Genomic DNA, 24,521 nt, shown 5'->3' with positions numbered 1-24,521 from the left:
GAGGAGACAGAGGCAGAAAGGGGAGGGGACGAGGGAGACACAGAGACAGGGAGAGAGATGGAGAGACGGAGAGGGAGGGAGGGAGGCAGAGGGGAGCGGACGCTGCTTTTGTGTGACAAGCCGGGCTCTGTGTCCGGGAGACGGGCCCCAGAGAGAAGGGAAGGGGCAGGACAGCAGTGGAAAGAGCCTTGGACCAGGGTTCGGATCCCCATGGTGCTGCCCCTCAGTTTCCCTCGGGAGCCTTTAAGGCCTCTTCCATCCCTCTCTGAGGAGGTTGGGTTGAATGACATGTATCAGTCCCTTTTCGCGCCTTCTTTCAGCCTCAGTTTCCCTTTCTGTAAAATGAGGGCCCCTTACCCGCTGGCCTCTTAGAAGCTTTCGGTAGCCCTCCCCCCCATTTTCTGCTTTCTTGTCTCAATCTCTCAGGTCCCTTTCAGCTCTCAACTTCAGTTTCCTTATCTGTAAAATGAAGCCAGACCAGCTGGTCCAGGCCTTATCTGGAAGAAGAGGGGTTTAAAGTGGAGGACCTCCCTCCCCTCCAGTGTCTCGGCCATTGATGGTTCTGGAGGCTTCAGGTAGAGTGGGCGTGGTTCGTCTCCTCTCCTGTGGCCTCCAGGCCGAATCCAGGGCATCCATCATCCCTCTTGGTGGGGAGGACGCCAGCCCCCTGTGCCCTGGCTTCTCAGTCTGCTGTAGCCAGGAAGAGGGCTGCCTTTCCTTCACTGTCCAGATAAATTGGGTTATGTTTGTGAGTTATCGTTCCTCTATTTTCAGTCCACACTGCCCTAAAAATGAGACGAATGGGGTACGGCACTGGTAATGTCTCCTGTCAGGCTCTGATCCCTGGGGATCTTTCACATAGCAAGGAATCGCCTCTTTCCACGAGTGGATTTTTCTCACGTGGAAGTCCTAGCGCAGCCTAGACCCAGGAAGCAGGGCTGCCCGGGAGAGGGCTTAGATTCGGAGGCGCACCAAAAGCGACTTACACCGTGCCGACCTGTGGCCCTCACTCTTCTCTGGGCCTTGTGTCGTTGTGTTCCTGGCTCTGCCTGCCCACCACAGTATCTCTAGTTCACCCAAGGCTGTCATCTCTTCTCATGATCCATCACTTCCAGGACGGCCTGTGGCCCAGCTCGATTCTCTGGTGGTTGTGGGCCAGGCTGGCGCCCTGCTCCCTGACTGATGGTACCTGGAAGCTCTGCTTGTGCAAGCGCCAGGGATGGAGACAGCGTGGCCCCTGATATGGGAACACGGGGTGCTTGGGAACAGGGCTGACTCAACCGGCTTCCCAGATGGAGATGAAGGCCCCGGAGAGGATGAGGGCTTCTCACGCGCCTGCGGAATTGAGCAAGCTGACGGTCTGGACGAGGGGCCTTCCACGTCTTCTCTTCCCCTCTGCCCACTGCCCTTTCATTCAGATTTGTAGCCAGAAGGGACCTGCAGCCATCGAGACCCAACCCTCTCATTTTACAGAAGAGGAAACCAAGGCCCAGGGAGGCTAAGAGACGTGCTTGCCCCAGATCGCACTAGGAGCATCTGGGGTGGTATTGGAACCCAAGTCCTCTCTACCCTTTCGAGCCTCAGTTTGCTCATCTGGAAAATGAGATACTTGTACTAGGTGACTCCCAAGGCCCCTTTGTGCTCCAAATCCCCTGATCTCCAAAATGGGGACGACGGGCCTCCAGGGTGCTTGTGAGGCCTTAGAGGTGTGCGGGTCACCCTGAAGAGGGGGCAGGGAGCAGGAGAGTTATCCCAAGGTCTCAGGAGCGACCTGACTGAGATTGTAGGGCTGGGGCCGTTCTCCCTCTGCAGCCAAGGACGGCCCCTGGGAGATTGTGCCAGCCCCGAGGCGAGTCACCGAGAAATATTAATGAGAGGCCCCAGAAGACGTGGTGCTGCTGATGAGGCAGTGCCCGGGAGGGCCCCTGGATGAAGGCAGCAGCCATGAAGCTCGCTGGCCTTTTCTCCAGCTCTTCAGGCAGAATCCCTGGAGGTGGAGATCAGCTCAGACGCAGGGAGCCAGGCACAGTGGCGCCGCGCCCAGGGGCTGGCTGCAGACACCAGAGCCGCAGCCCGTGGGGAGGTAGCAAATGCTGAATTTGGAGTCTTGAGCCCAAAGCTGAGAAGAGGGTCTGTTTGTCTCACCTTTACACTCCCTCCAGCTCATCCTTCTAGGCCAAACTGTGTACGACAAGATGGCCAGAAACAATTAGGACTTCCCCCTCTTATAAAAAAGTCAGTTTTACTTTATTTTCAGTTCCGAATTTTGTCCCCCGCCCCCCACTTCCACCCATTGAGAAAGCAAGGAGAAAACCATCACAGATATGTGTAATCATGCAAAACAAATTCCTATATTAGCCATATCAAAAAAAAAAGGAAAAAGAAAGTGTGCTTCAGTCTGTCCTCTGAGTCCATCTGGAGGTGGGTGGCATGTTCCGTCATGAGGCCTGTGGAATTGTGCTAGGTCATTGGGTTGACCAGAGTTACCGAGTATGATTTCAGAGTACGTTGTCTTTCGGTATGGTTGTTGAAGTTATTCTCCTGGTTCTGCTCACTTCACTTTGCATCGGTTCGTATAAGTCTGTCCAGGTTTTTCTGATCCCATCCCCCTTGTCATTTCTCATAGTACAATAATAATCCATCACGATCTTACACCACCGCTTGTTTAGCCATTTCCCAGTTGATGATCGCCTCAGTTTCCAAATTTTTGCCACCACAGAAAGAGCTGCAGTAGATAACATTGTACATATGGGTCCTTCTCCCTTTTCTTTGCTCTCTCAGTTATGGACCTGGTAGCAGTATTGCGGGACAAAGGGTATGCACACATACCCTTTTTTTGGCCACAGTTCCAAGTGTCTTTCTAGAGTGGCTGGGCTCATTCGCAGCTCCACCAACGGTGCATCAGTGTACCTGCTTTCCTATAGCTCCTCCAACATTTGTCCTGTTCTTTTTTTGTAATTTTAACTAATCTGATGGGTGTGAGGAAGTTCCTCAGAGTTGTTCCAATGAGCATTTCTCCAATTATTAGTGATTTAAAGCAGTGGTATCAAATCCAATCCCTACTGTGGCATATTGACTTAGAAAGCCAAATTCATACTATCTGTGTATATATTTTTACTTAACGTTGTTAAACATTTCCCAGTTACATTTTAAACTGGTTCCTGCCTCACTCAAGAGTTTTGCTTATCAGGCCATTGGGCTGCGAGTTTGACACCTCTGATTTAGAGCATTTTTGAAAACATATCTATTGATTGTTTGGCTTTCTACTTCTATAAACTATCTATTCATATCCTTGGACCATTCGTCAATTAGAGAATGACTCTTTTTCTTGGAAATTGGACTCAGTTCCTTTTGTATCTTAGAAATGAGACCTTTTTCAGAGAAACTTGTTGCAAAGTTTTTCCCCCCAGTTTCCTGCTTTTCTTCTCATTTTAGCTGTATTGGTTTTCTTTCTGCAAAAACTTTTTAATTTTGTATTATCAAAATGATCCTATTTTATCTCCTTTGAACCTTTTTCACTTGTCTGGTCACGAACTCTTCTCGTCTCCAGAGATATGACAGGCAGTTTCTTCCCTGCTCCTCTGATTGGCTTGTATCACCCTCTATGTCTAAACCATGCACCCATTTGGAGCTTATCTTGGTGTGCGATGGGCAATGTTGGTCCGTGTCTAGTTTCTCCCAGACTGCTGCCCAGTTTTCCCAATAGATTTTGTCAAATAGTCAGCTCTCGCTTCAGTAGCTGGGATCTTTGAGTTTATCAAACGCTAGGCTGCTGTGCTCATTTGCTTCTGGGGCACCTCACCCATTCCGTTGATCAGCTTCTCAGTTTCTACCCAGGACCAGTTTGTTTCGATGACTAATGAGCTGTAGTATAGTTTGAGGTCTGGTAATGCGAGGCCCCCTTCCTTCCCGTTTAAAAAAAAAATTTGACTCATTTATTCTTGACCATTTGTTGCTGCAGATGAATTGTATGCTGTTGTTGTTGTTTTTTCCCTAGCTCTGTAAAGTAATCCTTTGGTAGTTTGATTGGTGTGGCATTGAATTAGTAAATTACTTTATGCGGTAGTGTCATTTTTATTCTGTTGGCTTGCCCTATCCATGGCCAATGATTATTTCTCCATTTACTTTGGATCTGTCTTTATTTGTGCAAAGAGTGCTTTGTAATTGTGTTCACATTGTTCCTCTGTGTGTCTTGGCAGGTAGACCCCCAAGTCTTTTATACCACCTGCAGTTATTTTAAATGGAATTTCTTTTTCTGTCTCTTCCTGCTGGGTTTTGTTGGCAATGTGCAGCAATGCTGATGATTGATGTGGGTTTATTTTATATATCCTGCAACTTTGCCGAAGTTGCTGGTTGTTTCAGTTATTTTTTCAGGTGACTCTCTGGGGTTCTCTAAGTGAACCACCGTGTCATCTGCAAAAAGCCGTAGGTTTGTTTTTTCCTTTTTGTTGATGCTTATTCCATCCATTTCTTTTTCTTGTCTTATTGCCATAGATAACCTTTTCTAGGACAGTATTGAGTAGTAAGGGGGATAATGGAGATCCTTGCTTCACCCCTGATCTTATTGGGAAGGCTTCTAGCTCACTGGGGCTCCCCTTCTCGGCTGCCCTCAGCCTCATAGGGCCACCTGCTTCTGCAGTAGTAAAGCCTTCTTTTCCTCTTTGAGGCAGGGGACAGGAAGTGCTCCTTCTTCCTCTCCCTTCCCCACCTCCAGCCCACAATGGTCCCCCTCCCCCTCCTCCCCCAGTCACTTTAACCACACATTGGGCTGGGGAGGGAGGAAGTAGTCTTTTCCCACACAGGGCAGCGTCGTGAGCTATGGGCTGTTCTCTCCCTGTGCCCCACAGCCCTGTGGGGCAGGACAGACCCCAACGGGGTCACGTGGAGCTGGAAGGGACCTTGGGGATCATTTTATGGATGGAGAGATGTTTCATCCTAGGCTGTGGAGGGGGAGGGGTCCTGACCCTGCCTCTATCTAGAGGGGGAGGGGGCATCTCTGCCCGTTACTCTGATCAGGTTCCCCTATAGTAGCATAGAATATGAGGGGGACCTGAGAGGAGGGGGCAGAGTCACAGAATCTCATCCACTCCAGGCCCCACATTCCGGCCTCGGGAGCCGAAACATCTTGTCCGGAGTCCTATGGTCGAGTCTGAGAAGTAGCTGACCGATGGGAGAGGAGTGTCAGGGAGCAGGTCAGGGACCTTGGGCCTGGCTTAGCAATCTGCAGGACTGTTTGGGCAGAATGTCTGATTCTCACTCAGCTCTTATTGATTGCCGGCCTGAGGACAGGCCTTGGAAGGACGGTGTGGCCAGTGGGAAAAAATGACAAAGGCCCCTTCGCTTGCCTTTGTGACAGCCCCAGAACACCACTGGGACACCAGTCTCCTCACTAGAGGTGGTGGCGGCTGTTTTGCTGAGGGGGTGGGGGGGGTTCTCTGTGTCAAGGGGCTGATGGGAGTTCTAACCAAATTAGTGTTTTCCCAGGTTCCCAAAGGGCCCCAACATGCTTGGGTGTGGTAGGGACATGCCAGAATGTAGGTTAGACTATGTGTTCTCTGGGAATTTGGGGGGAAGGTCATCATTTCATTAATCTTCTCTCTGTTTCACTCACTTCCTCCCCCCGAATTTTTTTCTTAATTTCAGGTAAAACATTTTTAACGTAGTTTTTTTTTTAAATTTTCAGTTCCAAATTGTCGGTCTCCCTCCCTCCCTACCTCCCCTCCCTCTTCCTTGAGAAAGCAAGCAGTTTGCTATAGATTCTACGTGTGCCATCATGCAAAGCATTTCCATCCCCCCACCCCCCGGTTTGCATCAGATGTCCTCATACCCCAGAAAGGTATGGCGAAACATGGGGAAGTGTGTGAAGCCAGGGAAGGGCCTGGGCAAGGCCACCAGAGAGCCCTTCCAGGAGGCTCAGGGCCCAGGGCATACGCAGGAGAAGAGCTCCTGCATATCCCAGAAAGAAAGATGGGCTTCAGGACTCCTTAGTTCCATTCGGTCCAGCACCCCCCCCACACACACCCTGCCCTAGGCCCTGCCGCACACACTAAGAATTTAAGTGCCGCAATTACTGTGCCTCGTACTGTTCTAGGTTCTAAGGGGGCAAAAGCAAAAACGCCCCTGGCCTCAGGGAGCTCACTTTCTATCCCAGGAGACAAAATATGCATCAGTAGGCACATACAGAGAAGGTAGCAGGCAGTGGGGGAGTATGGGGAGGGGAACAGGAAAAGCTTCCCGGAGCCGGGCCTGGGAGGAAGCTCAGGGTTCCCAGAGGCTTAGGTGAAGAGGGGTTGTATCCGACCCAGGCTTGTCAGCCCCTGGAGGATGGGCTGAAGAGCAGAGTGAGGGTGCTCAGGGAAGATGGAGCCGGGTGGAGCTGCATGAGTGGGGAGCAGGGGCCAGGCCAGACCTGGCAGTGAGGGCAGGGGAGAGGCCAGGCTGAATCCCAATGACGTGAAGGATGGGAGAGCCCCTGGCACACTTAGGAGAGCCTGGAAGAGCGTAGGTTAGGGGGGAGACGGGGAGCTTGGAGAGGCCTGTGGGGCTGCACTCAGGAGAGGGACTCGTGTTGGAAGCATTGAACCCGGGTGAGTGTAAGAAAGGGTCTAGAGAGGGGAAAGTGGACAGACACCCACGAGCAGGCCAGAAAAGGGAGAAGGAGGAGGGGCAGCGGCCAGCGGTGTTGTGAAGGCCCAGAGAAGGGGGCTGTGCAAAGTAAAGTGAGGGAGGGGGAGTGTCAGGCGAGGCCTCACGTAAGCCACCACCGCCTTCCCTCATTCCCTGTGTGACCCAGGGCTCACAGCTCTTGTCATTTCCAAGTCTGGAAGAGAAATTGAGCCGTCCAGATTCAACCCCCTTCTCTGAAGTCCCTACCTGTAAAGCTGTGTGCCGAGGCTAGGGATAGAGAAGGATGGAAGGTCGCACCATCGCTGCCCTCACATAGCTTCTAGTCTGCTAGTAATAGAACAGGTTAAGGAACAAAATGCTCTGAGAAAGCTGAGAACGGAGAGATGGAAGAGATGGTGTTTGGCTGGAAGGCTTCAGGGCAGGGGAGGAGAGGGGAGTGTGGCTCCAGCCGGGAAGCCAGCAAATCACGGAAATGAGACTTGGGTGGGATCAGGAGCCAGCCTGAAGAGAGTTGGTGCCAGAGGAGACTGAAAAACTAATTTGAAAAAGCACGGAAGGAACTGGGTTATGAACAGCCTCCATTAGCAGATGGTCTGAGCAATTGGAGATCCATCATGCTGGTCTAGAAAGGCAGAATTTAAGAGGGATGAATGTCAAATTCTCCACTTGGGTTTAAGAAATCAATAGCGTGAATATAGCATGAAGAAGACACGGCCAGACAGCACCATGCTTGGAAAAGCACTAGCCCGGGCGTCCAGAGCAGCGTGGCGGTCGTCAGAGACTCCCCGGGCCCAGAGTCAGACTAAGAGGATGCTGGGCGCTGGGCTGCCCCTGCCTGAGGGAGCGCCAAGGGCTTTTAGGTGAGTGTAGGCCAGTCTGATGAGTCCTGCGGCCAAGGTGCCGGATGACCCGGGGAAGGGGTCGCTGAGCTGGTTCTATCTTACAAAGTGACCCCGTTCCAGCAGCAGGTGAGCAGTAACTAACAAAGAAGGCTGGAGGCCTCCTGGACGCAGCCTCAGTCCACGCTGGATGAATGGGCCGAGTTCTGGGTGCCATTTTCGGGAAGCATCGACCAGCCTGAATGTGTCCTGTGAAGGGCAGCCAAGATAGCGAGGGGACCAGAGGCTGAGTCCCATGGGGATGAATTGAAGGAGCTGCCGATGAGAAGAGTGGGGGCTGTGAGCTTGTGTCCCAGGGTTCGGGGAAGGTCCAAAGTGGGTCAGATTTGAGCCACGTGGACGGAACACCTTGATTGTGCTCAGAGCCGTCCAGAAGTCAGCCGTGGCTGGCGGTGGGTCTCCAAGCCTCGGCCGGGGGACCACGTATATTGTTCATTCCTGTTCATGTGTGGTTTCTGATGGGCCTTCCCTCCCTGAGGGTTTGTGAACCACTGAAGGCATTGGAGCCAGAAGGGGGTGTGATGAGGTCTGTGCGTGAGGAAGGTGTTTTTGGCAGTTCTATCAGAATAGAGACAGAGAGGCCAGCCAGGAGGCCGGACAGTAGTATGACAAGGTGGCAGAGGCAGTGAGGAGGCGAGGACGGGACAGGACAGGTGCAGAAGGTATTGCCGTGACTTGGCGGCTGATTGCGTGTGAGGATGAGCAGGAGGCAGGGCTGAGCCTGACTGGCAGGATGGTGATGCTGACATTGGGATGGGAGAGGTCACCTCGGGAGAGAACAGTGTGGGAAGCAGGCGCAGGGATGTTCCAGGAGGGACGGGTACCCTGAGAAGACATGAGCAGCAATTAGAGGTGGAGGGGCAGAGCCCAGCCTCTCCCAGACACAGTCCAGCAAGCAAGAGGGCTCTGAGGGAGTCAGGGGCTGCCAGAGCCAGCTTTGGGATCCTGGGAGGGGAGGTGGGGTAATCAAGCAGGAGACTTAAGTGAAATGGCCCCTGCCCGCGAGGAGCTTATACTCCAACAGGGAAGAAAATAGTAATATATGCAAGTCAGTACGAAAATGAATACAAGGCAGTTTGGGCAAAGTGAACGAGCGCCTAGCGGGGTTAGGCCAGGCCTCATCTCTCCGGTGGGGCTTGAATGGAATCTGGAGGGAAATCAGGGATTCCCAGAAGCTGAGGTGAGGGATGGGTAGTGAAAGGACTGGAGACGCAGTGTGGAATGGGTGGACTGAGAGTGGCAGCCCACAGTGGAAGGCAGTAAGGTGTAAAGAGATTGGGAGGCCAGAGAGCTTCTGCTGCCTGTTGAGATCAGGATGGGGGAGGAGGAGGAAAGGGTCAAGCTAGACTGCTAGGTCGCAACTCGCTATGCCCCGGTGGTCATTGTGGCAGTTTGAGTATGATGGCAGCCTTGGGATGAGAACCTGAGCTCTAGGCTGTCTTTTTACCTCGGCCTGCTGCTCCCTGTTGGCTGTGATCTCATGGAATGACGCCATTTTCCAAGCTAAGAATGGCCATTTGAGGGGCCTCAGGAGGGTGTGACCAAGAGCTTTCTGGTGTTGGGGTAGCCCTGGGCTCCTCCCACATTTGTCCAGTGCAGCAGCTGTCTCAGTTAAAAGGCCGAATGGCCGTTCCAGTTCAGTGCCAATGCTGATTGGGTACAAGGCACTGGGGCGAGGAGCATGGTTCCTGCCCTCAAGGTGCTTACAATCTAGTCTGACCTGGGAGATCCTTAGAAGGCAGTGGGCCTGGAATTCTGGTCAGAGCCAGAGGAGCTTGGGGTGGATGAGTGGAGAGCTGCTGTTGGAGCTGTCCAGAGGTGGGATGGTGAGGGCTTGGTGGAGGGCTTTCTAGGTCAGGTCCTGCTCCCAGCCTGGAGACTCTGCCGTGTTTGGTTGAGGGCTGGGGCCCAGGGTGGCCTCAGGCCGTCCTCAGACCTGCCCCTTAACTGACTGAAGCATCCCTTGCCATTCTCGTTCCTGCCAGTGGGGCCACCTCCCACCCACCGTCAGCCCCGCAGGCCCGCTTCCACTTCTGTCCTCCTGTGTCTCTTCCCTCCATTCCTTACTTTCCGTCCCCACTGGCCCTGTCCTCATCTGCTGCCTCATGCCCAGTTGACCGGAATGATTGAATTCTCAGCCGTCGTGTTCTTCCTGGACCTGGTTCAGTGGTTTCCTGCCATCCAGGCCCCTCAACCTGGCGATCCAGGACCTCCACAAAGGGGCCTCGCCTTACCTTTTGGTACTTCTCTCCCCATACTTTCTACATGGCCTAGCCCGACCCATGAGGCCTTCCCTGAGCTCCCCAGGTGGAAGTGAACCCCCCGCCCCCTAAGGTTCTTAAGCTGGGTGCCACTGCCAAGCCTTGTAGAGATCCAGCACTGAGGAGTTGGGATTCGGACTTCCGCTGTCTGCTGGATGATAAGCTCCCCGAGGGCAGGGGCTGCGATGCACAAGCGGGCGCCCCCATTGGCCAGGCCGGGTCCTGGGGCACCTCAGATGTGTGCCTTGAACTCCCTGCCCCAGGACATCCACGCCAGGGCCTTGGCCCCAGCAGGTGCCTAAAGTGCCGCCCTTCTCGCCTCCACTCTGAACCTTCCTTCCAGACTCAGCTCCAATCCCCACTTTCTGAAGGAGACCCTTCCCACCTCCCCATCACCACCACTACTAATCCCTTCCCCTCCAAAATGACCTCCCATCAGCTCTGTGTACGTCTTGTACGTGCCGAGCTGTTTCCACGTGCTCTCCCCCATGAGAATGCGAGCTCGCCAAGGGAAGCGCCTGTGTTCTTGCTGCTGTTTGCAGAATCCAGGGCTTTGCACAGTGCCTGGCACATAGTAAATGGATTTGGAATTGGGTGAGAGCTGTGTTCTAATCCTCGCTCTGGCCCTTCCTAACTGGATGACCTTAGGCAAGTTACTAAACCTTTTTGCCTTGGCTTTCTCACCCATAAAATGGAGGTGATAATACGTATGGCATCTACTTCACAGGATTGTGTGTGAACAAGCATTTATAAAGTGCCAACTGCACGCCGGGGCATGTGACAAGCACTGGGGATGCAGAGAAAGGCAGAGACACGTTCCCTGTTCTCAGGGAGCTCACGTTCTCCTGGGAGCGTGTTGTCAGTCAGCCAACATTTATTAATCACCTACTGTGTGCCAGGTGCTGGGGATACAAAGAGAGGCAAAAGCAGGGCATGGTCTCGTGGGAAGTTGTTTCGAGGATCAATGAATGGCACACACAACACACATGGCTGGTCTTCATGGACGGTTGTGGGCGCCGTCTTTTCCTTTGGGAATGAGCAGGGCTCTCTGGGCTTTGGGTGCGTCTGGTGAGCCCCTGCCCCTGACCAGCCTGCCTCCCCTTCACCCGCTGCTGTCTCCCCTGTGTCCCGACAGCATCCGTAGTGTCATGCAGAAGTACCTTGAAGACCGAGGGGAAGTGACCTTTGAGAAGATTTTCTCCCAGAAGCTTGGTGAGTGAGGGTGGGTGGCGGGAGCGGGGAGGTATGGCCTGGCTCATGGGCCCCCGCCCGGAGCCACGGTGGTCCTGTCGGGCCCGTGTGCCCCAGGGGGCCTGTCTGCAGTGCCCAGCCTGGCCCAGGGAACCCTGCGGGGCAAGTCTCGGGCCTGCTTCCCCACCGGAGGCTAGGCAGGTTCCTCCTTTGGGCTTTTTGTTTTTCTGAGTTGCAGCTTCCCCTTGGCCGAGGCTGCAGCTGTGCTAAGGCCCGTTGGTGGGACCGACAGGAAGGGGCGGGGCCCTTCCTGTGGAGGGGGCCCAGGCTCTGCTGACGCTGGCCGGCTGCTGGCCGGCTGCTCTGCTCCTGTTGCCTTGTCTCTAGCCTTTAAGGCCCATCCCGTCGTGGGGGGGGGAGGGGGCACCGATCGCTTGAGGCCTAGAGGGTCCCCACCCCTGACTACCAGGACCTATCCCCAGACCTAGCCCTCCCACACGACCTTGGCTGAGTCTCTCCCTCCCTGCCTCTCCCTGGCAACAAATCATGTAGAATCCAGGAGAACTGGTCAGCACCTGTGCCCCTTCCATGATGGTAGGGTTCACCTCAACCTGACCTTGTAGACAGTTGGGAGCCTCAAAAAGGGGCTTGTGGGTGGTGCCCACCTTCCTTGAAGAGGCTGGTCAGCAGTGGGCAGGAGGCAGAGGTCAGCCCACAATGGTACATTGGGACTGATGGCTGAGGTCAAGGATTCCTTGGCCCCGGCTATGCCCAGGCCATCCTCCCCTCTAGGCATGCTGCTCAGTTAAAACGACTGTGCCCCTTTCCCCTGGGCGAGGGAATTCTGAAGTGAGCCCCAGTGAGGCAGTGGGGGGCGGGGACAAGGGCCAGAGCCAAGGACCTGGGTCCACGTTCTGCCTTTGGTGCACGGCCTTGGACACACCACTTCCATCCCTTGGCCCCATTTTTGGCCTCTGTAAAATGAAAGGGCTGGGCTTAGTGGCCCCTTCCAGCTCTGATCTCTGACACGCGCCCCCTTCCTTCACCCTTTGTCCCTACATTCCTTTCCCAAGGTGCTCCTGGCTGACCGCAAGCCCCCCAGCCTTCTCCTCCATCCCGGGGTGGCCGGCAGACAGGACCCCAGGGCCAGTTTCCATGTGAAGGCGCACGCACACACACACACACACACACACACACACACACACACACACTCCCAGTAAGTGGAGAATCCTCACCTGTGCCTTTCCTCACCTTTACTCTCAGGCTACCTGCTCTTCAGAGACTTCTGCCTGAACCACATGGAGGAGGCCAAGCCCCTGGTGGAATTCTATGATGAGGTAGGTGAGAGCCTGGCCTCAGCAGAGAGCCACCACCTCCCCCTTTCAGCTCTGGTCTGGCTGAGGTGGGGGGTGGGGCCCTTGGTATGTCAGACAGGGCCTCCTGGCCCTCCTGGCTGTGGACCTGCCTGCCTTGTTCATTCCACCTGGCAGAAAGCCCTCTCCAGAATATATGGGACACTGTGGCTACTGATGATATATGTTTAGACCCCAAAGAGCAGTAGAGATATTAGTGCTAAAGAAAGTCATGGAGGAAACCTTTTGCATGGGCTGATGTTGGGGCAGGGACCCTATATGACTCCTGGGGATTTGTTGATCAGATCAAGAAATATGAGAAGTTAGACTCAGAGGAGGATCGTGCCATCAAAAGCCGAGAGATCTTTGACTCGTACATCATGAAGGAGCTGCTGTCCTGCTCCCACGTGAGTGCCCAGCCAACCTCTGACCCTCTTACCCATGCTTGCATCAGCCTGGTAGGAGAAATATCTTTGTTGCCTTGGGACAAGCTAACCCATAATCTCCCAGAATCTCCCAAGTGATTCTTCACTGGGAAGGGGTGGGCTTTGAGCCGAAAGAGGGGAGGGGGGCCCAGGGCTCTCCCAGACTCAGAACTGACAGTCACCCATCTCTCTTTCTTAGCCTTTCTCCAAGAGTGCCACTGAGCACGTACAGGGCCGGCTCCTAAAGAAGCAGGTACCCCCTGACCTATTCCAGGTAGGTCCTGTGTGCTTCTGCCCACCATCCCCACCCTGCCTTAGTGCCCCAGCCTGCAGTAGGCCTCCTTTGTCCTTCCCGTCCTAGCCCTTGGCCCTGCCCCTGCCACCATCGGGTTGGTCCATATCCTTTCACACAGTGTGATTAGAGGTGGGCAGTCTTAGCTGAGCCTTGGATAGATGCCACCCTACCACACTCCAGCAGATATCTTGGGTGGTCTTAAGGCCTGGGGCCTGTACCCTGTCATGAGGCCCTCCCTAAGTCCTGGGCTTGGGGCCTTTTTCCTTAGCCATACATTGAGGAGATTTGCCAGAGGCTTCGGGACGACGTGTTCCAGAAATTCATTGAGAGGTAAGTTTAAAGGTCACAGTGGGAGAAGACGGAGGGGAAAGTAGAAAGTCTAGGAGTGGCAAGAAGGGAAGAAAAGCCTGGGCAGAGAGCAGAGCCTGGGTCGCACAGAGTGAGGGCCTGGGCCTTCGGAGGCCCCCGGAGGCAGGCAGACCCGTGTGGCATCTTCTTGTCTGAGCTCTGCCAGGTCTGCCCGGGGCATGCCTACGGCCGGGAAGCTTGTATTCACAGCTGGACCGTGAGCTCTTCAGACTCTGGGAGGAAGCCGTGGCGTCCAGCATGTCCGCACTGGGCCATGCTCGGGCCGTAGTGCTCGACATGCTTATGGTCACCGGTCCGGATCATATCAATGAGAATGAAGAAGGACAGCCAGGACCCTTCGCCCTTGCCCCCCCTTCTCAGCCTCCTGCACCCCTGGGATGCCTCTGGACAGCAGGCACCCCAGGAAAGGGTCGGACTCTCCCAGTTGGCCAGGAGCCACATTGGCCCTGCTGCCCTGGCCCTCGGTGTCTCCCTGCTGAGACATGGGGCTTCCTTCTCCTGCAAGGAGGGGCGTGGGAAATGGGCCGGGCTGGGCCAGCAGCCTGGCTCACTGTGGCCGCGGCCACCCTCTCTGTTTCAGTGAGAAGTTCACTCGGTTTTGCCAGTGGAAGAATGTGGAACTTAACATCCATGTGAGTAGGCACTAGAGCCAGAAGCCTGGGGTCATGCGCGCCTCAGGGGCCTTTTTCAGGGGTCATAGAGCTGAGAGGGGTCAAGCCAACCCCTCATTTTACAGACGGGGAAACTGAGACCCAGAGAAAGGAAGGGGCTTGCCCAAGGTCACACAGAGGCTGGATTTGAACCCACGTCTTCTGTCTCCAGAGCCATCGCCTGGAACCCCGGGGCACCTGTTGCTCCTATCCTTCCCTTGGGAGAAGACGGGGTTCTAGCCTGGCTCTCTGGGGTCCTGGGAGAGCAAAGGGAAGAAGAAGACAAATGCCCTGGCATTTTGGAGGCAGCGGGACGCCCCCGGGGTGCTAGGGCCTCGGCTGACGGGGGTGGGGGCAGTGAGGCTCTTGGGTCACACTCACCGCGGCTCTGCTCCATCAGCTGACCATGAATGACTTCAGCGTGCACCGAATCATCGGCCGTGGCGGCTTTGGGGAGGTCTACGGCTGCCGGAAAGCCGACACGGGCAAGATGTGAGTGGCCCCAGCTTCAGACTGGCATGCAGCCGGGAGAGGGGATCGAGGGGACCCCAAAGGGAGAGCGCGGGGAGACGCCCCTAGCTCTGGTCCCCTCCCCCTCCCCCTCCCAGGTACGCCATGAAGTGTCTGGATAAAAAGCGTATCAAGATGAAGCAGGGGGAGACGCTGGCCCTGAACGAGCGCATCATGCTTTCTCTCGTCAGCACCGGGGTGAGCTGGGCGTCGGGACGGGGTCTCCCTGCCCCCTCGGCTCCGGGCCGGGCACCCACCTCTCATCCTTCCCTTCTCTGCCTCCCCCAGGACTGTCCCTTCATCGTCTGCATGTCCTACGCGTTCCACACTCCCGACAAGCTCAGCTTTATCCTGGATCTCATGAATGGTGAGCTCTGCGTCCCGGGGCCTCCCCTCGGGCCTGGCTGCCTGGGCCCCAGGCTCCAGCCTCTCCGTGTTCTGGCCTTGCCTAGGCGGGGACCTACACTACCATCTGTCCCAGCACGGGGTCTTCTCGGAGTCAGACATGCGCTTCTACGCCGCCGAGATCATCCTGGGCCTGGAGCATATGCACCGGCGATTTGTGGTGTACCGTGACCTGAAGGTGGGAGAACCCCTTCTGCCCCCAGCCTGGACCCCAGCCCCCCACCAGGCTCCAGAAAGTGGCAGGAGGCCCCGTGACCACGGCAGACTCCCGTCCCTTCCTCTGTCCTTGTCCAAGCCAACGCCGTCCCTCTCATGCCCCGGCCAGAGCTCGTGGTGCCCCTAAGCCCCCCCCAGTCAGGGACCTCCGCTTCTTGGTCCCCTGCTGCCCAGCCCCTCCACAGCTGTGTGTGTTCCACCTACAGCCTGCTAACATTCTGCTGGATGAGTTTGGTCATGTGCGCATCTCTGACCTGGGCCTGGCCTGTGACTTCTCCAAGAAGAAGCCTCACGCCAGCGTGTGAGTATGGGGCCCCCGGCGTGTCCCTCTGTGGGCCCCAGGCTCCTCCTCCCCTGCCTCCAGCCCAGCCTAGGCTCTTATGCTTGGTCCCGTGTCCCCGCAGGGGTACCCACGGCTACATGGCGCCCGAGGTCCTGCAGAAGGGCGTCGCCTATGACAGCAGCGCCGACTGGTTCTCTCTGGGCTGCATGCTCTTCAAACTACTGAGAGGGTGAGTGGTCAGTGAAGGAGAGCCCTCAGTCCCTGGGGTCCTGCCCCTGCCCCCAACGGTGCCACGGGAACCCCAATCCTCCAGAGCATTCTGGGAGCCAGGAGAAAAGCTGGAGAAGGAGGCAGTGGGAGTGGCCTCCAGCCTCCTGCTTCCATGCCCTGGGGCCCTCATGGTCTCCCAGCGCAGTCAGGAGCAGATATGGCCTCCAGGTTTGGGGGGGGGGGGAGGCCTACTCATTCTGCAGACAAGGAGCAGAGGCCCCCAGGGAAGGTAGTCAGGACGGTGCAAGGTTCAGAATCAGCATGGCCTCTGTCACCTCCTGGGGCTGCAGCTGCGTCTGCCATGGGGAAGCTGACCTAGCAGAGGGAGGGGTAGCCGGGGGTGACTTGGCAGCCTGGTGACCTCGTGCGGCCGGCTGCCTTCCCTGTCCAGGCACAGCCCCTTCCGCCAGCACAAAACCAAGGACAAGCATGAGATCGACCGCATGACGCTGACGATGGTGAGTGCAGGAGGGGTGGGTGGCAGGCTGGGCCCAGCCCTTCGAGGGAGCCCGCGGCGATGGGGAGCCGCGTGGCCACTTGTCCCCTGTACGTCCATTAGGCCGGTCATTGGGGGGGATCAACCCATGGAGGCCTTTCCGGGCCTGTGGGCTGCAGAAGATGGCCAGGCCCTTGGGGTGTGCCAGGTGGGCAGGGGCTGGGCGGCAGATGCCGCATGATCTGCTGAGGACCCGTGTGGCCGCCCGCGCCTGGATCGTTGCAGGCCGTGGAGCTGCCGGAGTCCTTCTCACCAGAATTACGCTCCCTCCTGGAAGGACTGCTACAAAGGGATGTCAACCGGAGGCTGGGCTGCCTCGGCCGCGGGTGAGCGTGCGCGCTGAGCTTCTGCCGCCCCGCTTGGGCAGGGGAGAGGCCGGCGGGGGGCGGGATTCTAAAGGTCGTCCTGCCTCTCCCCCTATCACCAACAGGGCTCAGGAGGTGAAGGAGGCCCCTTTCTTTAAGAGCGTGGACTGGCAGATGGTTTTACTGCAGAAGGTAAGAGCGTGGGCAAGGCTGGGGATGGACAGCAGGCTAAGCACCCCCAGCAGGGATGGCACAGCCTGGTCTCTTTGTGACAGTATCCGCCACCTCTGATCCCACCGCGAGGCGAGGTGAACGCTGCTGACGCCTTTGACATCGGCTCTTTCGATGAGGAGGATACAAAAGGGATCAAGGTATGGGGGCTGGGCCTGGGGGTGGGGGTGGAGAGGCCCAGAAGCCCCCAAGCTCAGGGCCACCTCAGCCGCGGCCCCCGGGGAGCCAGCAAACGCAGGCGTCTAGCCCCAGCGCGGAGCCACGTCCTCGTGCCGTCCTGAGACCACAGCGTCGCTGAGCCAGCCCGCGAGACCGTGACGTCCGCCCTTTCTCACGCAGCTGCTGGACAGTGACCAGGAGCTGTATCGAAACTTTCCCCTCACGATCTCGGAGCGGTGGCAACAAGAAGTGGCCGAGACGGTCTTTGACACGGTCAACTCTGAGACGGACCGGCTGGAGGCCCGGAAGAAGGCCAAGAACAAGCAGCTGGGCCATGAGGATGGTGAGCGCCTGGGGACCCCGCTGGCCTGGGGAGGCTGCTCCTGGGGAGTGTAGTCCCTACCACGGCCTCCCTCTCTTGCACCCCTAGATTACGCCCTTGGCAAAGACTGCATCATGCATGGCTACATGTCCAAGATGGGCAACCCCTTCCTCACCCAGTGGCAGCGGCGTTACTTCTACCTGTTCCCCAATCGGCTTGAGTGGCGGGCCGAGGGCGAGGCACCGGTAAGGAAGGAGCAGGGCCGGGCTGGGCTGGACGGGGCCGGGCCGGGCTGAACCGATCCAGTCCAGCCCATGCCAGGCAGGTTCGGCCTCGCCCGGACACCCCGGGCTGGGTGGGCTGGCTGCAGTACCCCCAGCCTCACTGTTGCCTCTCTGGGGCCTCTGCAGCAGAGCCTCCTGACCATGGAGGAGATTCAGTCGGTGGAGGAGACCCAAATCAAAGAGAGGAAATGCATCCTGCTGAAGATCCGAGGCGGCAAACAATTCATCCTGCAATGCGATGTGAGTCAGGGGAGGGGCCTGGCCCAGGGGCCGCACAGTGCAGAGAGAGGGCTGCCGCCTGAGACTGGCTCGGCCTCTTGGCCTGCTTCTGAAAACAAAGGAAGGGGGTGGCGGGACGGGGGGGTGCCTTCCTAGGGCTCCCAGGACCACGGGAAGCAGGATTCTGTGCTGTGGGCCCCTGCGGGGTCGGGCTTGGGACAAGAGGCCGGCGTGGGGGTTTCCCGGCCTCAGCTACCCTCGCTGACCTGGGCGGGGGCCGGGGCGGGGTGCAGAGTGACCCGGAGCTGGTTCAGTGGAAGAAGGAGCTGCGGGACGCCTGCCGAGAGGCCCAGCAGCTGGTGCAGCGGGTCCCCAAGATGAAGAACAAGCCGCGATCGCCCGTAGTGGAGTTGAGCAAGATGCCGCTGACGCAACGGGGCAGTGCCAATGGCCTCTGACCCCTGGCCCCGCCTAGCCGCCTGCCCCTGCCCAACCTTTTATAAACCTCTAATTTATTTTGTGGAATTTTTATTATTTTTTTCCCGCCAAGCGGAAAAGGTTTTATTTTATAATTATTGTGATTTCCTGTGGCCCTGCCTGGCCCTGTGGAAGGGGCCCGCTTGTCCCCTACACCTCCTCTTCCCACGGCCATCTAGCACCACTGCTCTCACTTCACCCCTGGGACGATGAGGTGGCCGTCTCTGTGTCTTTCTAGCGGGGACCAGGCAGGGTTGGATCTGGGGAAAGGCCTTACCCCTTTCCTGGGGCGGGAGAAGACAGTCCAGTTCTCCCCCCTCCCGTCTCCCGTGGACAGGAGTGGACAAGGCCACATGGTCTCAGATGCCACCTGGGCACCCCAGCAGACTGAGCCGTGCGTGTGCCCACGCTGCCCCAGCCGTCGCGTCCCCGCAGTTGTATCTGCTAGGAGAGCTAGCGGGTCAAGGGGCCCCTTAACTGTGCCACTCAGGGCTTCGGTCACGGGAGCTCGCAGGATCGGGGTCCTACCTGAAGCTCTCCACCACAGTGCCCTGATAGGACTGCTGCCCGAGCGCCCCTACAAAAGTCAGGGGATCTGCCTTTGCCCCCCTCCCCCTTTCCTTGCCCATGGGATCACCATGTGTCCTCTCCTGGCTTGCCACCTCTGTCAGGGGTATCAGCTTCCATGTGCCAACTCCCCGGCTCTGGCACCATTCAGGAAGGCAGGCTCCGGCCTGAACTGGAGGAGCCACACGGCCGAGCAAGATTAGCCAGTCTCTGCCAAGCACCGCCATGGTATCAACTTTGCCCTCCCCCCTCCCCAGCCCCTGCCCTACTGATGCCTCCACCCTGCTTGGCAGGAGCCTTGGAAGCTTTCCCAGATTGTGCCAAATGGACCAGGCCTCATGCTCGTCTCAGGGGAGCAAGTCTCAGGCTTAGCCACATGTTTCACTGGTGAGCGCAGAGAGAAACTTCTGTCCTAAGTGTCCCCCCTGCAGGATTTAGGATCGAGGCAGCAAGAGCCCCGGTGCCCAGTGGGGACCATGGCTAAATGTTGAGCCCCTTTCTTGCCCAGGTCGGGGCTGGTGTTACTTTGTCACTGTCTCCCCAGGGGCAGGTGGTGCCCACGGCCCTGCCCTGGCCCCTGTGCTGAAGCCCCTTCCTGGGCGCCCACCGCATGTTCCCAGCCTCCCTCCTACCTGTCCTGCTGCTGCTGCCGCTGTGCAGTGTGTAATGTGTCCCCCCCCCCCACCTGGGGCTGGGTCTGTGTGTGACGCCCCTGCTACCATCGCGCCTACCTCCCCACCACCAACACTCCATGTGCGTTTCTTTGCCGATTTTTGAATGTGATTTTAAAGAGTGGAAAAAAAAAAGATCGAGTTTTTATAAAAAAAAAAAATGGTACCTGTCTGCATGGTCTTTGTGACTTGTGTCTGTCTAATGTTCTGACTGGGGCTGAGTGGGAGGCTCAGGAGTAATCACGGAAAAGACAAACGGGCAACTTGCCGTGGAACACAGTGTGCTTGTGCCCACGATGTTGAGAGGGCGTGGTGAGGACCTGCGGCTGAGGGGCCGGGCCTGCTGGACACCAGCCCGCCTATCTCCATCTCCCCCAGGGGCAGCAGCTACTCCCCCCATTCCTGGCCCACTACCCACACCCAAGAGACCTTCCTTTTTCCTCATCTACCCTTCACTCAGGGAAGAGATGCCAGAGAGTAAGGATATGGTGGGGATGGTGGCATGGTCAAAGGTTCTGGCTTCAAATCCGAGCTCCACTACCTATAAGCTTGCCTATGGGCAAGCAGTTTCACCTCTCTTGACTCAGTTTCCTCAGTTGTAAAACATGTGAGACATGGTGCCAGGAAAAGAGCCCAGGGTTTGGAGGCAGAGAATGACCTCTGTTGACTGCCTGTGTGATCTTGAGCGGATGCCTCCTGTGATGGGTAAAAGATGAAATGACAGAGGAAGCAACCTCAGCGTTTCAAACGTATCGATTTACTAAGCAGTGCATACCGATTGCCGAGCAAACCGGGACCGGACTTCCTCAGCTTGGGCCCGGACCCCGAGTAACAGGCGAGACAGACTTTTACACATTAAAAACAATCAAATGAGGCCAATTAATTAAAAACAATACATTAGGTAACCTGATTTCTAATTGGAGGAAAGGTTAGGGACTTGCCAAGTGGGCAGGAAGAGAGCAAACAGGTGCAATTCCCCAAAATCAGAAAAAGAGCCTATGCACAAAGGAAGCAGGGAACGCCTGATCCATCAGTAGGGGCCACTTTTCAGAGAAGACAATGGGTTGCTTGAGATGTATAATCATGAGAAAGCTCCTGGCATCAATCTTCAGACCTGAGTGCCTTCTGGTTGGCATTATCAAGGTCTTTGGTTAAGGGTCTCTAAGCAGTGGGTAGGGGTGGTCCAGCTTCCCTGCCACGCAGGGCTAGGTTGAAACAATGCAAGAAGGCTTTCTCCCAATTTCCACTATTGAACAAAGATTTCTCACAAGACCAAGTGTGGGTTAGCCCCATAACTGAATAGAAAGGGAACTAAGTCGGCTCCAGAACTGGGTCACAAGATGGAGACCGTGTGCTTCACCTACTTCCCACTGGCTGTCCTAATCCCCTCAATTTGCTCATCCCCTCTCTGTACCTCAGTTTCCCCCTTTGTAAAATGAGTTGAACCAGATGACCTTTTAGGTACCTTTGAGCTCAAAATCTGAGCCCTGTGTCTGAGCCCTGTTTTGGCCTGCCCTTAGGCCAGACCGGGAGGTAGAGTCATCTCATTTGTCCTAATTTAATAAGCCTAGCAAATGCTCTGTGTGCTGTATAATTAGCATGGGAAGTCAGATCCTAGGCAGCTCTCACTCTCGCACTTGGTGATCCAGCTCCTTGGTTTTTGCATGTGACACCGGTGATAAAGGCTGCCAACCATCATTTAGGTCTGCTCCCCCACCCTCGACCTTGAAGGCTGCCAGGGGTTCCATCGTCTGGACCTGGGATCCTGCCCCTGGTTGCCATGTTCACTACTGACTGGACCTGCTCTCAGAAGTGCTAAGGTTGGGCCCCTTGACAGAGGATGAAGGAAGACCACTGGGGACTTTCCCAGGCCTCTGTGGCTCCGCCAACCTCAACGAACACCAGGTTGGGCAGTGTTCACACACAAGCTTTGAATTCGGGGACCATGAGACCCAGGGGAAATCCCCAGGCTGGAGCTTCCCTCCTCTCCCTCCCCCCAAGTGGCTTATTGGGTCAACTTCCTCCTTGCTGAGCCCCACAGAGACTGCCTCTGGCTTGGACCTCGCCTCCTCTCTAGTGCCCTGCTGTTGCTTGCTTAGGAGACTGTCAACTCATGAGGGCAGGGATTATCCCTTCATTCTTACTCCCTTCTTGCCTAGCACGTTGGCTCCTGTTTGGTGCTCTTAGGCACCAAATGTTTCTTGAGGTCTGGAGAATGGGGGGTCGGTCCTCTGCCTGAGACGATTATAGGTCCTGTCCTCAGAGATGGGGGCGGCCCGCTGCCCTTTCTCATCCACCTCCTTCTTGCTTGTGACTCATCATTTCATCCTACAAATGGTTACTAAGCATCTGCTGTCTAACAGGGATGTAGATCCTTCCACTGACTGTTGTCTGCCCCTCTGGCCAGCTCCCCTTCAGAGAGCGCTCTTGGGGCAGGATCGTCTGCAAAGCAGAGGTTTCCCTTCCACAATACTCCATGCCCCCTGCCTGGAATACCCTCTCTTTCCCTTCACCTGATAGGAATCTTGGCTTTTTTCAAAGCACAACTCAGGTACCAGTAACATTCTTTCCTGTTTGAAAAGATTTTGTCTTGCTTTGTATACATTTTGAATTTATTTACTTAGGATGTATGTTAAATCAGAATTTCTTGGATACAATGTATATCAGGCTTACATGTTGATACATGTTGAATCTTCCTCTCTTCCTGAGGGCAGGGACTGTTTTATTTCTGTCTGTATCCCCAGTAACTAACGAGGGCATGGCACAGGGTAGAGGCTTAATAAATGTTTGTTGAATTGAATCTGTAAAATGATAAAATTGAACCGGTCATGTGGGGGTATATGGGTGTGCAGGGAGGACGCGCACCTCTGGTGGGAGGGCTGCTGAACCCTTCTCAGAGCTGCCCATCTTCCTGGCACTTGACTCTCCCCTGTGGCTCCAAGAAACTGTTGTGTGTGCAGCGGCCACACCCCAATAAACTGTGTAGCAGACGGGCTAAACCAGGTTAAGGGTAACCGACTGGCATCAAATCCATCAGTCAGTCAAGGGGGGAATGTCTGCCCCAAGCACGTGAAGACTTCCCCTGGCGGAGTGGGCAGAGGAGAACAATTTGTTCCAGTGGCCATGAAGGAACCCTTAGAGCTTGGTCAGACATCAAAGACCCCAAGGTCATCCACTGCATCTGGCGCCATCTCCAGTCATCTGAACTTTTGTCTTGCCACTGGACTTGAGTAATTCTGGAGGAGAGAGTGAGGCTGGTGACTGTGCAACAACACCTCACTTAAATCCAACTCATGTGCAAGTCAAGACTTTGCCCTGTGAAATCATTGGTCCTCTTTGAAAACGAAGGACAAACAACAACCCCAGCAATAAAGCACCCACTGTGCACCAGGCACGTGCTGAGTGCTTTACAAAAGTACAGGAGTGCATGAATGCACTGCTGGTGGATCTGTGAGCTATTATGGAAAGCAGTTTGGAAGTACGTGCAAGAAGCTATTAAACTGCGTAGCCTTCGACATAGCAATGCTGCTACTACGTCTATACCCCAAACACATCAAACAAAGAGGGAAGGGACCCACATGGACTAAAATATTTATAGTTGCTCTTTTGTGGTGGCAAAAAACTGGAATTTGCGGGGAAGCCCATCAATTGGGGAATGGCTGAACAAGTTGTGGTATATGATTGTGATGGAATGCTATTGTGTAAGAAATGATGAAGGGGATGATTTCAAAGAAACCTGAGAAGACTTGTATGAATGGATACAAAGTGAAGTAAGCAGAACCAGGAGAACAATTTATACAATAACAACAATATTACAAAGATAATCAACTTTGAAAGGCATTGGTACTCTGACCAACACAATGACAAACCAGAATTCTAGAGAACTCACGATGAAACATGCTGCCCACCTCCTGATAGAGGGCATGCACTCAGACTGCAGGCTGCAACATAAATTTTTTAGACATGTCCAATGGGGGAATTTGTTTTGCTTGACCATATGTGTTTGTAGCAGGGGTTTTGCCTTTCTTTTCTTCTCAGTAGGGGAAGGGAAGGGAGGAGAGAGAAAATGTGGATCTTCATTTAAAAAAAAATAACAAAACTAAAATTAAATCAAAAACAAGTCTGACCATGTCACTTCCCTGCTCATGAAACTGTAGAATCAAATCTAAATTTATTTATTTTTAGTTTTCAACATTTACTTCCACAAGATTTTGAGTTCCAAATTTTCACCCCATCTAGCCCCTCCCCCCACCCCAAGATGGCATGTATCCTGAATACCCCTTCCCTACTCTACCTTCCCTTCTATCTCTCCCCCCCTTCTCTTATCCCCTTCCCCTTCAATTTTCCTGTAGGGCAGGATGGATTTCTGTACCCCATTTCCTGTATTTCTTATTTCCCAGTTGCATGTGAAAACATTTTTTTTAAAACATGTGTTTTTAAAACTTTGGGTTCCAAATTTTCTCCCTTCCTCCCTCCCCACCCACCCTCATTGAAAAGGCAAGCAACTCAATAATAGGTTATACATGTGCAGTTATGCAAAACACTTCCATAGTAATCATGTTGTGAAAAACTAACTCTATTTCCCTTAATCCTATCCCACCCCCCATTTATTCTATTTTTTCTTTTGACCCTGTCCCTCCTCAGAAGTATTTGCTTCTGATTACCCCATTTCCCAATCTGCCCTCCTCTCCATCATCCCCTGCTGTCTTGTCCCCTCCTCCCCCTATTTTCCTGTAAGGTAAGACATATTTCTATACCCAATTGAGTGTGTATGTTATTCCCTCCTTAAGCCAAATCCTATGAGAATAAGATTCACTCATTCCCTCTCACCTTCCCCTGTTTCCCCTCCACTGTAAGAGCCTTTTCTGTTTTTCATGAGATAAATTACCCCATTCTACCTCTCCCTTTCTCCTTCTCCCAGTATAATCCTTTCACCCCTTAATTTTATTCTCCAGATATGACCCCTTCATCTTCAACTCACGCTGTGCCCTCTATCTATCTATCTATCTATCTATCTATCTATCTATCTATCTATCT

At 54.9% G+C, this 24,521-nt stretch overlaps 1 protein-coding gene across 1 annotated transcript in view; it reads left to right on the top strand.

The window, feature by feature from the left end:
• GRK2 (G protein-coupled receptor kinase 2) overlaps nt 1–19,650 on the top strand; it is a 24,656-nt gene extending 5,006 nt beyond the window's left edge. Inside the window, exons 2-21 of the mRNA XM_027856000.1 lie at nt 10,923–10,999; nt 12,242–12,315; nt 12,636–12,737; nt 12,955–13,029; nt 13,319–13,380; nt 14,000–14,051; nt 14,470–14,561; nt 14,678–14,777; nt 14,868–14,946; nt 15,032–15,162; nt 15,407–15,501; nt 15,605–15,712; nt 16,145–16,211; nt 16,475–16,575; nt 16,680–16,746; nt 16,830–16,925; nt 17,125–17,287; nt 17,375–17,511; nt 17,677–17,790; nt 18,063–19,650. Coding sequence (XP_027711801.1) covers nt 10,923–10,999; nt 12,242–12,315; nt 12,636–12,737; nt 12,955–13,029; nt 13,319–13,380; nt 14,000–14,051; nt 14,470–14,561; nt 14,678–14,777; nt 14,868–14,946; nt 15,032–15,162; nt 15,407–15,501; nt 15,605–15,712; nt 16,145–16,211; nt 16,475–16,575; nt 16,680–16,746; nt 16,830–16,925; nt 17,125–17,287; nt 17,375–17,511; nt 17,677–17,790; nt 18,063–18,227 — 1,957 coding nt within the window. The 3' untranslated portion in view covers nt 18,228–19,650. The remainder of the gene's footprint in view (nt 1–10,922; nt 11,000–12,241; nt 12,316–12,635; nt 12,738–12,954; nt 13,030–13,318; nt 13,381–13,999; nt 14,052–14,469; nt 14,562–14,677; nt 14,778–14,867; nt 14,947–15,031; nt 15,163–15,406; nt 15,502–15,604; nt 15,713–16,144; nt 16,212–16,474; nt 16,576–16,679; nt 16,747–16,829; nt 16,926–17,124; nt 17,288–17,374; nt 17,512–17,676; nt 17,791–18,062) is intronic.
• The last annotated feature ends 4,871 nt before the right edge of the window (nt 19,651–24,521 follow it).

The sequence above is a fragment of the Vombatus ursinus genome, unplaced genomic scaffold, assembly GCF_900497805.2.
Source record: "Vombatus ursinus unplaced genomic scaffold, bare-nosed wombat genome assembly UNPS02011369.1, whole genome shotgun sequence".
NCBI classification, from domain to species: domain Eukaryota; kingdom Metazoa; phylum Chordata; class Mammalia; order Diprotodontia; family Vombatidae; genus Vombatus; species Vombatus ursinus.
This window is presented reverse-complemented; position numbering and strand designations above follow the sequence as displayed.